The sequence below is a fragment of the Pipra filicauda genome, unplaced genomic scaffold (assembly GCF_003945595.2).
Source record: "Pipra filicauda isolate LSUMZ 115617 unplaced genomic scaffold, ASM394559v2 scaffold54_size4384275_pilon, whole genome shotgun sequence".
NCBI lineage: Eukaryota > Metazoa > Chordata > Aves > Passeriformes > Pipridae > Pipra > Pipra filicauda.
The window spans coordinates 4,190,012-4,205,875 of NW_024104698.1; the positions used below are offsets into that span (position 1 = coordinate 4,190,012).

At 37.6% G+C, this 15,864-nt stretch overlaps 1 protein-coding gene across 11 annotated transcripts in view; it reads left to right on the plus strand.

Annotated features, from left to right (window-relative positions):
- Window positions 1–15,864, plus strand: part of SUPT3H (SPT3 homolog, SAGA and STAGA complex component) — a 266,154-nt gene that overhangs the window by 132,946 nt on the left and 117,344 nt on the right. For all 11 annotated transcript variants that reach the window (XM_027723068.2, XM_027722737.2, XM_039387279.1 and 8 more), the window contains one exon: window positions 1,209–1,293. In XM_027723068.2, coding sequence (XP_027578869.1) covers window positions 1,209–1,293 — 85 coding nt within the window. The remainder of the gene's footprint in view (window positions 1–1,208; window positions 1,294–15,864) is intronic.

Sequence of the window (15,864 nt, forward strand, 5' to 3'; positions counted from 1 at the left end):
TTAAAAACTCAAGTTTAGGAGGAGAGAGAACATTGTATATTTAGAAATGCCCTGAAGAAATACTAAAAAGCACCGGTGTTGTCTTTCACCATAATGATGTAAGAGTGGAATAGCATTTTTTTATTATGATATCCATGCAGTGATATTTTCAGTGAGCCAGTGTTGGGGCATTGTATGGGAAATGCTCAGGCTCTTGCATGGATCAGAGGTGCTACAAATTGAAGGTCAAGCCTTCAGAATTTCTGCAGCCCCTGTGATGACCACTGCCCATCCCAGGTCTAAGGAGCAGTCCCAGCCTTAGCTGGGTGACCAGCAGTCAAGGCAGGTGTAAAGAACAACTTTTGGCATTTCCTAGAGAAGGAATACCAGGAAAAGAAGTAGAAGAAAAGTAGAAAGAGGAAGAAATACCTTACAAAAAACTCATTGACACAATTCTTTATTTTATGACAGCTGTTGGAGTGGCTTTGCCTTTTGTTTGCAGTATTGTAGGAACACTTTCATCTCTTTATGACCTCCTGTCATATCATGTTGCAGTGTAGACTTTAAGAGCCTCTCATATCTTATGTATAAAAATGTTTACCTTTAGTTTTTTCCTTCTGTATCTTAGCACTAGCCTTTAGATTTGGGATAAAATATCTGTTGGCATTTTACCTTTTCAAATAGTTAGTTGGTAATTTTCAAAGCGGGGGCTGCAAATACAGAATTATTTCTAGTGGTGCATATGCTACAGCTTTACCAACTCTTTTCTCATGGAATCATAGAATTGTAGAATGATTTGGGTTGGAAAGGACATTAAGGATCACTTAAAGAGTTGTAGCAAGAGAGGTTGCCATTGAAGACCAAGGCAAAAAAGTTGTTGAGTACCTCAGTCTTCTTGTCATTCATTGTTACCAGTTTACCAGCATTGTTTATCAAGGGCATGAGGGGTGTACATAAATGTTCCTGCAAACTGGATTTTCCTCAGTTTCCTCAGTCTTTCAGTTTTTCTCACCACATGCTTTAATGTACACTCTTGCAGCTTTTTTGTTCCTTTAATCGTATTATTTTGGTTTATAATAATTGCACCACTCTGAGAGATCCATTTCTTAATACAGGTGTATTAAACTTGTTATTATTCATATTTTCTTCTTTTTGTCTTTTTGAAGACCAGTTGCTTTGTTTCTTTTTAATTTATTTCCATAACCTTGCAGTAAACCTCTTTCTTTCAGGTTTTCCCTGGGAGATGCTCGAAGGCCACTCCATGAAACTGCAGTACTGGTGGAAGACATTGTCCACACTCAACTGATAAATTTGGTAAGAACATAACCAGTAAAATAGTCTTCACTCCTTCAATCCACGTGATCAAATGGCTAATAACATATTGTTCTGGTTTTAGAAACAAATAAAACACAGCAACTGAGGGTGATGCTCTGGCCTCAAGAATCTGTAGAACCTCCTCTTTGTCTTCCTTGTGGTTATGTCCTGTGCATGTGGGATATCTGCAACCCCACCTAACCCTGGGAATAAAGCTCATGGATTTGTTTGTTAAAAACTTAAAGTTACTAAAAAGAAAAAAAATGGCAGTTCATCTGAAGACTTCCTTGCTAAGTTTTTTTTTATATTCTAGTATTTGTGTTAATGCATCATTTACTTAGAATTTGTGCTCTAATATTCCTGTTATGTGGTGTTTTGATTTCTGTCAAAAATAATGCAGAAATATGAGACACATGAATATATTGAAAACCAATGAAAGTGTTATGTTAATGAGACTGTTTTGAATCTTGTCTGTCAAAAGCAACTCTAAATTTGAACCTCTCTATAGTTTTTAATTAAAGTTCAACAATGCCTCTTAAGAAATCAATGGTATTTTATGCCATGGCACGAATTTGCCACCTGACATTTTGTATGGAAAGGTATACAACCTGTAGGTTGGGAAGCATAACAATTGTGTTTTTCTTATTATAGTCTTTAAAAGGCGTGTAGATGTGGCACTGGGGGACGTGGTTTAGTGGTGACCTTGGCAGTGCTGAGTTAATGGTTGGACTCAATGATCTCAGAGGACTTTTCCAACCTTAATGATTCTCTGATTCAAATGAAATTACCACCATGTGTGGGAAGGGACATTATATGGGACTAACATATATAGATAACACTACTACATATTATAACTAATATTTACATCTGATAAGTCCCTGGATCAGCTAGAGCTTTGAGCTGCAAGTTCCTAGATCTCTTCTCTATAATGAGCCCTTTTAGCAGTCAGAAGGGTTTTTAAGTTTCAAGCTAGGTCTTGTTACTACATTAACTAGAACTAAAAATTTCTGTAAAATGGTAAAATTCAGAATGGGGCACAGCACATATTATAAATATGCATGTGTATGTATAATATATATTTTATATGTGATTCATATATATTGTAGATATATTTATAAATATATATTACTATCTATTTATATGTATTTTTATTATATATATTTTTAATAGAAATACACTATAAATGAATTTCCCTTTGCCCACTGTTTGCCTGCAGACAGGTGTTTTCCTTCAGCTTTGCACATAATCCAGCAACCATTCAGTAGTTTCCTGCATCTCAGCAAATGCCTTGGCATCCCTTCCAGCTCTGGGCAGTTTCTTTCTGCTCATACCTCTGCAGCCCAACAGTGTATCCCTGTCTCTGCAGTCTCCTGGCACCTTTGTGCCGTGGATTCTTTCCTTATTACGCTCCTCTTGGTCTGTCCTGAACGTGCCCCGTGGCTCCTTGGAGGGGACATCGTCTCTCCCCTCTCTGCAGGTTTCCCGCTGGTTAAACACGCTGCTCCGGGCATATATTTGTAATTCTTATTGCAGCTTTAACTGACAAAGGAACATTTTCTCTCCGTTAATGACCCGTGTAATTTATGCAGAGCGGTGGCCGCGGCTTTGCTCTTCCCTCTTCCCTCGGCGGTAGCGCGGCGGAGTCTGCGCTGCTCAGCCCCGCTGAGCTGAGCTCTGCACCAGACCCTGCCTCGGAGAAAGTGCGACCTGTGGCCGTGTGGGCTTTGCACTTGAATCAAAGCCGGGCACTTACTCGGGGGCCGGCGTGACCCGGGGTTAACCCTGCGTGGGGTGTAGGAGCGTGTAGGATTTCCTGACAGAAGGAAGAATGGGAACGGAGCGGCAGATAAACAGCTTTTCTAACCTTTCCCCTCCCAGCCCGAGACAGCACTTTATTTGCGAGGAAGTGAAAGTATCTTTAATAGCTCATTGCTTTGACCTCTGACATTCACATGCCGGAACTCTTAAATCAGGAGCGTTTTACATGCTCCGGACTTCTGATAGGGGATTTTGCACATTTGTCATCCTTAGCTGTGTGTCCTTATTGAGCTGTTCTATGTAGTCATATGAAATTTTCACTTTAGTTGTAGATATTTGTGTGGGTATTTACCCAGTAGTAGAAAAATGGTATTTTCATAATTGAAGCTGACTGCAGATGTGAATTTATTACTCACCACCCAGATTTTGTCATATTACTCATGTTAATGGACTAGGCAGTTCTCACTATGTAATGTAGTAATTTCTTCTCAAAATTCATGTCCATTTTTTCCATAACTAACACATGTATAAGGCTAAACTGTAGAAATGACTTTTATGCCTGCAATAAAGCTGGCACGTTGCACACATCCTTCATAGTAAACATTTGTAAGAAGACCTTGTAGTTGTTGATTAAGTCCAGGTTTGAGCTTCTGAATTAAAAAAATAAGTTGCCAGCATGATTACCTTTGATTGGCTGACTTTTGATATCTCGCAGGTTTATAGTTCCAGCTTCCTATTTTCAGAGTTGATCTGAACTCTATTAAATCAGGGTCTGGTATGGACAGATTTATACAGTCACTGCTTCAAACCACTATACACTTCATGAAGTCTGGCTGCTGGAGCAGATGGGGCACTAACAAGGCAAACTCCTGGAAAGCAGATTTGTAAGAGTCTGCATCACGTTTTATGATCAATTTTTGGGTGTATTTTGAACAATATGTACACTGCTTTACAGTAAGGGGAATTCTATTAAAAGCGTATAGCAATGGGTAGAAGGAAATGAGCATCTCCAGAGGAAGATTCATGTCATCCTAAAATTACTTTCTAAGTTGAATGAGCTTGTATCTCTCAAGGAATTTATTTTCTCAGCTGACTAATAAAGGGATCCTTTGACAGCTGGCTGGGGTTTGAATATCTAGGAGATAAGCCTAAAGGTTAAGAAATAAATTCTATCCAGTTTGTGTCAGGATGCTAGCATGAGTTTGAATTTTTTATGCTTATATTGTAATTATAATTCTTTTGTTATTTGCATATCAAGCAGTAGAAAACCATAAAAACCCTATGCTAGAAGGAGAAAGTTCTGTACATTTTTTGGTCAAGCATAATGTATTTGAAGAGCACAATGAATTCAAGTTTAGTATGAAATCAAATTCACCGTTAACTGATCTAAATATTCATCTATAGGTAAATGTTTAAGGGATTTATAAATGCCTTCATGTTACTCTAAAACTGTATTTATTTATGTGTGCTAAGACTAGAAGTTCCAGTCAAGGCTGTATTGTAAGCACAAGTAGCAGTACACAAGTAGTACAAGGAAAATTGTGTCTGCAAAAAAGGTTCAACAGGGAATGCAAAATCACAAAAGGGACAAGCTTTTAAATAACTGACTTTTGGTGTGGAACAAGGCCTCTTTTAGTTCCTTCTTTTGTGATATTCAATACAATCTGCATGTGCAGTAAGAAGGTTATGAAGCATCTTCTTTTATAATAATTAATATCCATTCAGACCCTTCAAAGGGAAACTCAGAGATCCTACTTTAGGACAAATCAATATTATTCAGCACTTTCTCAAAAGAGTCTGTAACTAAGAGGAATGGAATAGGAATTTTTGTTCATTATTAAACTGTCACTGAGAGGTTTGTCATCAAAATAGCTTAAGTCTTGAACATATACAGATGTAAAATTTTTTGGAAATTGTTTTATATAATATTTAAGAAAGAGGAAAAGTCCCTCCTCGCCTTCACCAGCTCTCTCCAGAATTTTTGTCATGTTGGGATGGACCATAAGAAAATGTAGTCTTATTAGATTAATATTAAAACCTATTATTGTCTTCTCTTGATAGGGCCATAGCTCCCTGTTCATGCTTCAGATGTCATGATCACAGGTGAATAGACAATAAGATCACGATGTGCTACTTAAATCAAAGAGACTGCTAATGAATTACCTTCCTGGTGCTGGGAATGTGTCAGCTGGGTGTTTGTTCCCAGAATGCAGTACCAGCAGTTTATTCTCAGGGCATGCTGAGTGTGGCAGGAGAAGTGCAGACACCTGCTTTCACGGAATTTGGTTATAGATTTGAACTTCAGTCCTTTACATTTTTTTTCTGGCGATATTGAATGGCTTCTGGGAAGAGATTAGATTTTTTTTTTACAAAGTGAAAGATATTTCAGCAGTAGAACAGGGTTCAGCAAGGGAATATGAAAATTACACATATGCACACCAAAAATATGGGTAAGTAACTTTGTCTGTCCATGAAGGAGTGGCTGCTTGGAGGGCCACAGCACATTGCAGCAGCCTTGGACTGCATCCTTTAAATGTTTTATCTGCTGTAATTCTTTGTAATGTGTGATAAGTCATCGTGGAGGCTGTCATGAATGACAGAATTCATGTTAATAGAATTGTGGTTTGCTCCCTGTCAGCTGATGTGTGTCTACTGGAAAATGGACTCTGATCTCTTCGACTGATGTCAAATGATTTAAGCCAAACCCCCTCGGTTGGCTTTTTTTAGAATGCAGTAGCATCAACTCAAAGGAACTTCAGTTGCCCAAAATCATGTTGAACGTGGTGTCTGTTGGGATTTTTTTTCATCATTTACTTTTATCTTCCTATGGAAGAATTTAATTTCATACAACTTGTGCTGCTACTTAATACTATAAATATATCACTCTTGCTTCCTTTGTAGGTTTGGGTCCCGTGTTACATATATGCATATATGAACACTTTGTGTGTACACATGGATAACTTTAATTTTTTTTCTTGTTTATTGCTTCTGGAAATTATTTGCCTCTTACACAGATAACATATTTAATTCAGAATAAGCCCTTTTGTCTCAACCAAAGTGCAAAGCACAGGTCAGCAGGTGAATAATCTGTACTGGAATGGACAGATTATATTAATTTGCAGCAGTAATTCATAGGTAGAAAACTTAGAGTGAGATGCAAAGATTCAGCAGTACGCCAAATCCTGAGTAAGTCCATAGTAAATCCATCCTGTGGAGTAAATTGCTTTATATTGTAGGAAGTTTAGTAAAGATTGGGTACTCGTTTGCCACTATTTGCCTAGGAAAAGGAAAGGTGAAAACACAAAGACAAGCATAAGGATAGGTTTAATCATGCAAAATGCTAAGTTACTTATCATGATCAGCATGAATTCTATGTTTTCAAAGGGCTGTACATTTTGTGGATCAACATGATGTACTTTCTTCACTTCCCAGCCTTATTCCTGCAGCTGTTAACCATTTTATTGCAGTTTAAAGTGAAAGAAGGAGGAGGAAAAGCTCACCTTCACATGCCCATCAGAAGAGAAAGACTATGACAATAGGAGAGGGAAGTAGAAAAAATGAGTATTTAAACTGAAACAAGGTCCATTGAAGCCTGTTCCTACAGGTATTTTTTTTTAAATCAAGTCCCACTCGTTATTGGTTCAGAAACTGAATTAGTCATTTTAATGTTTGTAACCCCACACAGTTCCAGGTTTGTTTACTGCATTTTTGAACTGTTAGACTTGTAACCTTTATATACATAATTGTAGCATTTCTGACATTCCTTTTAAAAAGGAAAAAATTGCAACAAGCTCATTCATGAACAGCAATTGCCCACTGATAAAAACCAACAGCGTGAAGCAGTCTTCCCTCTTGGTCCCAAAGGTATGTGCAACTGTCACTTATGCCACCCCAGCAACGGGAAAAGTCCTTGTTTTATGAGTCTGTTTTAAAACAGTAATAAAGTTTCCTGTGCAGGACATTAATTAGAGGGGTTATCAAAATAAGACAAACTAATATAATTTGTGATTGTACAAAATAAAGGAAGTCGAGGGTACCATAGGGACCTAATGAATCACAGGATGGAAACAATCTTCTGGCTAACTAAACATCCAGACTTTGTAGTAAGTCACAGGGTGTATGTACAGCTCGGCAAACCGGAACACGCTGTGTGTTTACAGGGATGGGATAAAGGGAGTTCACAAAAACCATCTGGGAAAAATCCCTCCACTACTCAGTCTGTTCCTACTGTAGAGTCAATTAAACAACATATATACATTTGCAGCAAACACATGGCACACCTACCCTGGAAGAAATCAAACTGGAAAATAAGTCTGGAATATAAAAGATTCCCTGGGTACCAGCACTGTGCGTTTGTTTGCATTTCCCTTGTGGGATAGAAAAGAAGAGATGGGACTTTATCTCTAGCAAGTGGTTGTTAAGTGTTCCCTGTGTGTTTGCAGCGTTTAAATGTGGTCAATATTTGGATTTATTTGATAGATTTATACAGTAATTTATATGAAAATCCGTGTCCTGAGTTTTCTGGTTTTGATATGAGCTGTCACTTGTTCACCATATTCAGACCTATTTATTCTAAAGCACAGAATCTACTTCAGGAGATGATTCAGGAGTCCCAGTTAGGGATTCTGGGCTCTCTCTGTTCTTTCTCTTAAGATGAAGGATTTGATGACTTACTTGGTGAGATGTTTCGTTTTTTTCCATGGTGGATCTCCCTGCTATGAGACAGAGATGCTGCTTTTTGCCTGGTCTGCTCAGCATCCAGGGGTGATGAACTTCACTGACCTTAAAAGTGGAAAGACTAATATACTGTTATTAAGAACCCTAAATTATCAGTGGGAATTAATATGTTCACATAAGTCAAGCAACACGTCCTATAGTAAAGAAAAAGATCCAAAGCACTGACTTAACTGAATGGAAAATACAAAGTGGTCCATGGTTAAAGGTTGGGTTGTAGTGCATATAAAATATAAAGAATGAAGGTAATGCAGGCAGCTGTAATACCAGTATTTCCCGATTTTTTTATATCAGTCTGGGCCTTTATTAAAAATTTCATAGATTTATGTGTTGTACATGTATGTGGATACATGTGTCTATATGTACAAGGCTGTTTTTTCCACCCTTCACACATCAGATTCCTGGTTGGGCTGTTGAGCAAAAGGAATGAATTATGTCTGAAATTTCGCTCGTGGGGGCTTTGGAATTTGTGGAATTCTAAAATATATATATGTACTCAATTCCCTTGGCTTCTGGGGCTTTTATGACACAACTGATAAGCTGATCCCAGCCTGAGATGCCAAAATACAGATACATCCTCCATTTAATTTTTATATATAATGTTAGAAGTATAGCATAGGTTAATAGCTGTTGGCATCTGGGATGAGCTGAGATGAGCAGAAACTTTCAGTGTGTACAGATGCAGGGCCCTGGATGTTTGGCTACTTCTATTGATGTCATTTACTAACAAATCAAGATGTTAAGTTTGAGAGTAATCATTACATTTTTATTGCTCAATATGATGCTCTCGGGTAAATCAATATTTTGATTATGATTTTGAAAATCATAATTACATTCCAAGTTACAGAAGTCAAATGGAAAACTGATATTCAGGGTTTCATTCTTTCTTTAACTCGTTTGTGTGATGTAAACTGAATATTACAAGTAAATGAACATGTATGTAAAGTCCATATCTGCACACAAAGACTCCTCTTACCTTGTATTCTGATTCTGGCAGCAATTAGCAAATGAAATTAAAAGAATATAAAATTTATCAATGGTGTGCAACACACAGATATTTGATAAGGAAGATGAACTTCAAATTAACTTACAAAAGCATCTATGTGTCTTTGAAATCAGCTCTAGAATTCAATAAACAGTGTGGAGGGGTGTTAATTATTATTTTTATCATCTTACTTGCTCTGTTTCAAGAAAGTGTCCATATATGTAAACTGGCAGTGCCTGGTGGCAGGTAATATTCCTTCTGCTTCTTCTCTGGGATCCTGAGTGGATTCACCTGAACAAACATAAAGGCAAACATGTTTTTCTAAAGCTGAAGTAATGATGCCAGATCATCTTTTGTGTCACGAGAGATAAATGGGCACTTCTAGCATGTGATTCTTCACAAAGTAGTCTCAAAGTAGTTATTTAACATTCTGGACATGCATTTTAAATCTGGACTTCTTAGTAAAGTGAGAGACATCTCACCTCTATGGCTTCTGGCACTAGCTGTATTTTTTTAATGTATATGTTTAGTCTTTCATTGATTCTGAAAAAAAAAAAGCAGCCTGTAAACTTTAAGTTGTGAAAGACACAAACTGATTTATGGATATCTGTGATGAAAATAGTGTAAAATTCTGCATGGTCTTTAAGTGTAACTCATAAACCTTAAAGGTCATCTTAGAGTGGTTAACAGAGCAAATTCATTGTAGTTTTTAAATCACCTTATCTGATTTCAAGCAAACCTGATAGTTTCAGAATAACTTTTTTTAGAGAGATTGGCTTGTTAACAATGTTATGCAGCTACAAGGAAATGTGGTCACAGCTGCTTCTGGTTTCTTAGCTAATCCACCTGATTGGAAACAACAGGTTTTTGATATTTTTCCATTTCTTACACTGACACCTAGTGTTCAGAGGTCCTGAGTTTCTAATACTGCACTTGGTTATTAATAAACAGCTGTCCATACCAAAGTTCTCCACCTTTGTCGACATCTTCCATTTCTGTTCTTCTGCAAAAGAAAACAGTTGCTGAAGGCAAAGGTGGTACCATCATTCAAAACTATTTTATTTTGGAAATGGAAATAGTGCACAGCTACTGGAAAACTTGGCAGAAGCTATTTTACTTCTTGAAACGCTGCAAGATCTGTTTTCTTAAAATTTAAGTGCTTTAGTTTTGGCAAATACAACCCTTTTGTGTCTGTAAGTGTCACTGGCCAACAGAAACAGTGATAACAGCAGAAACCCTTAGATCAGTATTTATTTAATTGTGGGAGATGTTGATGCATTTTATTTCTGGGTTCTTTTATCTTCCAGCCACGAGTTCTACCTGATAGGACTGTTGATGGCTGCGCAGTCCTTGAGTGCACAGAAAATAACTTACACACAACAGCTTGCACAAAGTCTTTTGTCTCAGACTTGCAAATAAATGGAGCAAAGTATGGACCGTAACTTGTTCCTGACAAAGACAGTAACTGACAATAAGATTTGCTCTCTGCTTTACCTGTGATTTTGAAGTATGTTAACAGAAGAAATTTCATCTTCTAAAATAATATATTACGAATTTTGTGTGACTGTATCTAAAATTATTAGTGATTTTCTTCTGTTTTAGTGGTGAGTTTCAGAAAAAAATGAAAAATATTCAGGCATAGAAAATTCATTTTAAGTTTATTCTTTATTTGATGATTCTTCCCTTTTTCTTTTCATGACTTTTCTTGTAGATGCACCAAAAAACCACCTTTCCAGTGCTTGACCACCCTCAAAGTAAAGAATTTCTTCCCAATACTTAATCTAAACTCACCTTCTGTCAGTTAAAAACCATTCTCCTTTGTCCTGTCACTGCCCAGAGTGCCCATTTTCATTTCTTGGGTAAAGGCATTGTACTTTGTGTGTGGTACATCAGATACTGTTCTACATTATTGCCTGTCAGTGGCTGATATTCCTGTGAACCAGAGCCTGCTTCATGGAGAAATAAGACAGTAGAGAGAAATGTTACTTATAAGATACAATTTATTTGACTTCTTTCAGGCATTTATATTAGCTATTAGGAAGAAATTCCATGCTGTGAGGGTGGTGAGCCCCTGGCACAGGTTGCCCAGAGAAGCTGTGGCTGTCCCGTCCCTGAAGTGTCCAAGGCCGGGTTGGACAGGGCTTGAAGCAACCTGGGATAGTGGAAGGTGTCCCTGCCCATGGCAGGGGATTGGAATGAGATGATCTTTAGGATCCCTTTCAAGTCAAACCATTCTGTGATTCTGGGATTTGTTTTCAGGGTGAGGAACATTCGGACTCAGAATGGTGAGTTTTGTCTAGTGGCTGTAAATGATGCCGTGAGTGACCAGCTCAGGTGGAGACGTCTGCATTTAGTCAGATAACTCCCCTATGACAGAAGTCTTGAAGCAATGCAAAAAAGAAAGAAGGAAAACAGGAATTTCTCTGATGGCAAAAGGAGATGCTAACAGTATCAAAAGCAGCAGAAAAGTCAGAGAAAATAAAGACATACTAGAGGCCCAGGTTTCTGGCCAGGAAGAGGCACATAGTATCCCATATATGAACAGTTTTAAGGGATGGGATTTATGAAAAGTCAGCTTGGAGCTGATCCAAGACAGAGTTAGAAGAGGGGAAGTCTGTGCATTAGCTGAAAACTGCATGGTCTGTGTTTTTTAATAGATGAAGAGGGAGGAACAAATGGGAAAAGATTTGGAGAGACAGGATGGATTGAAATTCGGTTTCTTTAAAAGAGAGGATAGACAGAGGACATCTGTACACTGGGAGAGAAAGTACCAGAGAGCAAAGAAAAATTGAAAACTAAGTAGGCAGGATATGATACAGCTACTGAGGTGGGTCAGAGTTGGGAAAAAGGCCAGCAATTTATGACAAGAGAAGGTGTTCAGGAACAAAAACTAAGTGCAGCCTTATGGGGAATGCTCTTATTTTCTCTCTCGGAGCAGAAAAATTACAGAGCTTAAAGCGGAACCCAGGCTGTGAGTAAGGAATGGGAAGCCTGAGATTCAGCAAAGAGTTGTTTAAATAAGTGGAATAAAGGAAGACAAAAACAGCCTTGTAGTGGGAACAGTTTGGAAGAGGTTCCCATGACACTTCCTCAAAATGTTCAATAGCAAGAGAATGGGAATAATTGAAATAAGAGGCAGAGGAATTTGAAAGAGAAACTGTGGCCGGTGCATTGGAGCCTGCAGAAGGTCTGGTCTGGAGAATGAGTTTGGGAAGTAGCTTTACAGGACATTAAGTGCTGATGACAGGGAAGTCATCAAGAAGTAGTGAATGGAGTGAGAGTGAGCAGATGTGTTACTCCCAAATTGAATCTCTGATGAGGCCAGAGAAAGTAGGTGGGTAACGATGAAGCAGGTGGAACGTGGCCATTGGTGTCACCTCGGAGGAGAGCACAGGATGAGGATGAAAGGGAGAGACAGATTCTACATTTCAGTGAAGAATTCATGGTAAAATAGAAAGTTTTGTGACAAGTGCTTCTTCTGTGGACAGCACCATATGCGTGCAAGTGTGAGTGCGGGTGTCTGCACTGTCACATACATGCAATTGTGGATTCATATATATAGATTAAAAATAAGTGCTTATATAGTCCTACACAGCCTGATGCCAACATATCAACTTCAATATACTCAGCAGACATTGCTCCTAACAACCATTCTCACAATACTCAATAACTACATTTTTTATCATCTCTAATTCTTGAGTATGTTTTTACGTTATTTGCCATTTTTGCCTTATGTTATGTCATCATCATTCCAAATTAGGGAAAAAATTGGATCACTTTACCAATGAGCAGTTAAAGTACAAAGAAGACGAAGTGAATTTTCCCAAAGTCATGAAATAAATTAACGGTAGAGCTGAAAAAAAGTGGACAGACTGTAGCTGAGAGGGAAGCTGTGCAAAGCTATTTTACACTGAAGGTCTGTGTCTCAGCCAATTGAATTTTTATTTGACAGTCCAAAGGCGTAATAACTTTTATTGTAAGAGGAAGAAAAATACATCAAGGCTAATATATAATGGAGGACCTACTAGGGATATGCATAAATGCATATCCTGTTCCCTGTGTATACAAGCTTAATTGTGTCTCTTTTAATTTTGCTGTTTGATTCAACAGGATTGTCAGGTAATCGTCCTATTGAAAGTACAGAAGAGGGTAAAATTTCAAATACCTTTGTAATCTCTTCTGGCTGTTAAACGAAAAGATTTATTGGTATCAAATTTTATTGCATTCTTAGAATTTAGGGATTGATTGTCTGCTAGTTTAGCTTGCTTGTCTCTTCCAGTTAGAAACCCAAACACAACAGAAGAAAGACATTGCATTGAAGCTGACATGCAACAAGTGAGTGAAAGTTCACTTGGCTTTTTCTCTCGGCACCAGGTGCAAAAGTTGGCTAAAAGTGCTGTGGCAGGCAGTTATTTTAGAGCAGTTTCTGGTTTAGTGTTTTATCAAGCCCAGGAGTGAAATATTCTGCAACTACTGCAGTTTCACAAAGCTGCTTTTTAAGGTAGAACTCTGAATTGTTTCACTAATTAAAATGGCCCAATACAAACATTAATCATACAGTAACTGTTAATGGGAGGGGTTTGAGGATTTATGGAGGGCCATGGATGATATTTTAAAAGTGTGTATAATTTTTTTGTTTAATACACAATACACTTGCAGTCTCCAAATATACCAGGGGTTCTTGAAATCCTGAGGAGTATTTATGATTTTCTACATCCCCTCTTATAAATGCTGGAGGAGGTGTATTCATTTCTGGAGTAAAACAACTTTAAGCGTGTTCCAGTTAGTGACTTGACTAAATCTGATGGGTTTTTTCTTGAATAGCTGCTCCATTACCACCTTACAGTATACTTTAAAATACTAGCTCTCTAAACTGCAGCTTTCTCAGAGTGAAGGTGGAGGCTCAATGATGACATAAGCTCCAGAAGTGTAGAGTTCAAGTGGTTTGCATATGGGATTGCCAAATAACACGGGTTTGGTTTGTTTTCATTTTATTACACCGATTCTCCTCCCCAGATGTCTTGGATTTCTGTGGTACCCCCCTTGCCTTAGATTCTTGCTCCTTGTAACTAACTGCTTTTATTAGTCATCCCACTAATACTCAGCGTTTTTACTCAGCACCTGTTTTCTTCCAAGCACTTTGCAATAATAACTGGTTAATCCTCACACAGGTCCTGAATTTCAGTGTCATTCCTGGTCACACATAGAAAGTGAGCTTGATGATGTCCCTAAAATTGTGTAATGGCTTTGACACCTGTACTTGGACTTTGCCTGTTCCATGTCCCACTACCCAGGCTGATCCTTGGCCTCTCCACATGCTGGGTTTGTGGCACACCAGTTATAAATTGAGCATTTCCTTCTGGTTAATGACACATTTTTTACCCTGATTGCTCTGGAATTTGCATCCTGAACTGTACAGAAGAACTATGCTGGAAGGAGCCTCAAGAGGTCATCTGAGCCATATCTGATCCTGAACTAATTTTGGCCTTTGTTCAGACAATTTCTTAAATATATGTATATAAGTGGGTGTGTATGGGTATATATACAATTATTTATTGAATCAAGCCCCATTTCTGGAAGAATTATGGATAAATACCTAATCAAAGTTTAATGTAAACTACCAGCAATTGCTTTGAAATACTTGCACAGAATATCATGATTGGGATTGCTGTGGGAGGTACTAGTACAACAGATTTATACTGAGAAGGGCAAAGCTGTTAAATCTAGTGTTGTGCCTTCAGGAAGTATTGCTTCCTTTTTTTTATTTTTTTTTTTTTTTTTTTTTTAAATTTTTTATGGACTTATAGCAAGAAATCCACTTACTAGCTCAACTAAGGTGGTGATTTTGCTGCTTAATAAACCCTCAACTAGTTTGACTATTCTTGGCCTGTCCATCTGAAAGCTACAACTTTATGGAAACAGAATGAAATAAAGTGTTCTCTAATATGTCACAAATCACAGTTAAAACTGGAAATCCAGTCTGACACTGTGGTCTTGATTTGTATGGTTTGCCTACCCTTTTTTTGTTTCTGCAAGGCAGTATATGTGTTTGAAGGCTGGAGTTCCAGCCAGGATTTTCAGTCTTAACTGTGAATTTCCTTCCTTTAACAGGTTTAAAGCAAGCCTTTCAGATTGCTTCAGTATAGCTTTTAGGACTTGAATTTCCTTTGTGTTCATTTTGGTCCTTTTCCAGTATTTATCTATACATTTGAAACTCCTTCAAATCTGTGTGTATGGGAGGTGATGGCATTCCTATTATATTCCTGTTAGATTTGATTCAAATGATGCCTGATTTTCAACTCAAATACTGCTAGCCTGAAATTCAGGCTGTTGCTCAAGCGTTACAGGGTTCATGTCCAGCTCAGAGGTCTCTGTAATTACGGTGTCTGGCTGGAAAACAAGAATTCCATTTCCTGAAAAATTGAGACGTTTTGACATTTGCTTTACTCTTTCATCAGAACAAAACTAAAAGCTTTTTTTAAAAAATTGTACAAACCTATTGAAATGAAGAAGAGTCTTTTCTAGCTGGTAGCTCAGGGTATAGGACAACAGCCCTGGAGAGGAAAGACTTGCTGGAACAATGTCAACTTGAACCTGAGTGTCCCATATGCTGAGTGAGTGCCATAATATAAGACTGTTGAATACATCTTTTGATGTTATTATTTTTCTATAAGGTCATTGAAATATTGCTCAGTACTATATGCAAAATTGTTTCAAGGGATATGATTTTTCCAATAAAATATATTTCATTTCAAGGTACTGACCAGTACTCATTACTAAATTACAAATATATTTCACATGTGAACTTAATCCAAAATAATTCTTAGTAGTGATAATTTGTAGTTCAAAAATTCAGCTTAATCTTTTGCTTCAGCTATAGCTGCAGGATCTCGTAAAAGCTTGACTGCTTTTTGTTTATTCACCGTATTAGTGGTGAACATTATTTACAAAAAGTTATTTTAAACATTTTGCAGGTTTAACTCTGCTACATTGTTATAGTACAATACCAAATGCAGCAAAATATTATCTGAACAGATTCGATGGTAGATATATCCATCTCTAGTCTCATCTATGATGGGATTTTTTTTTTCTTA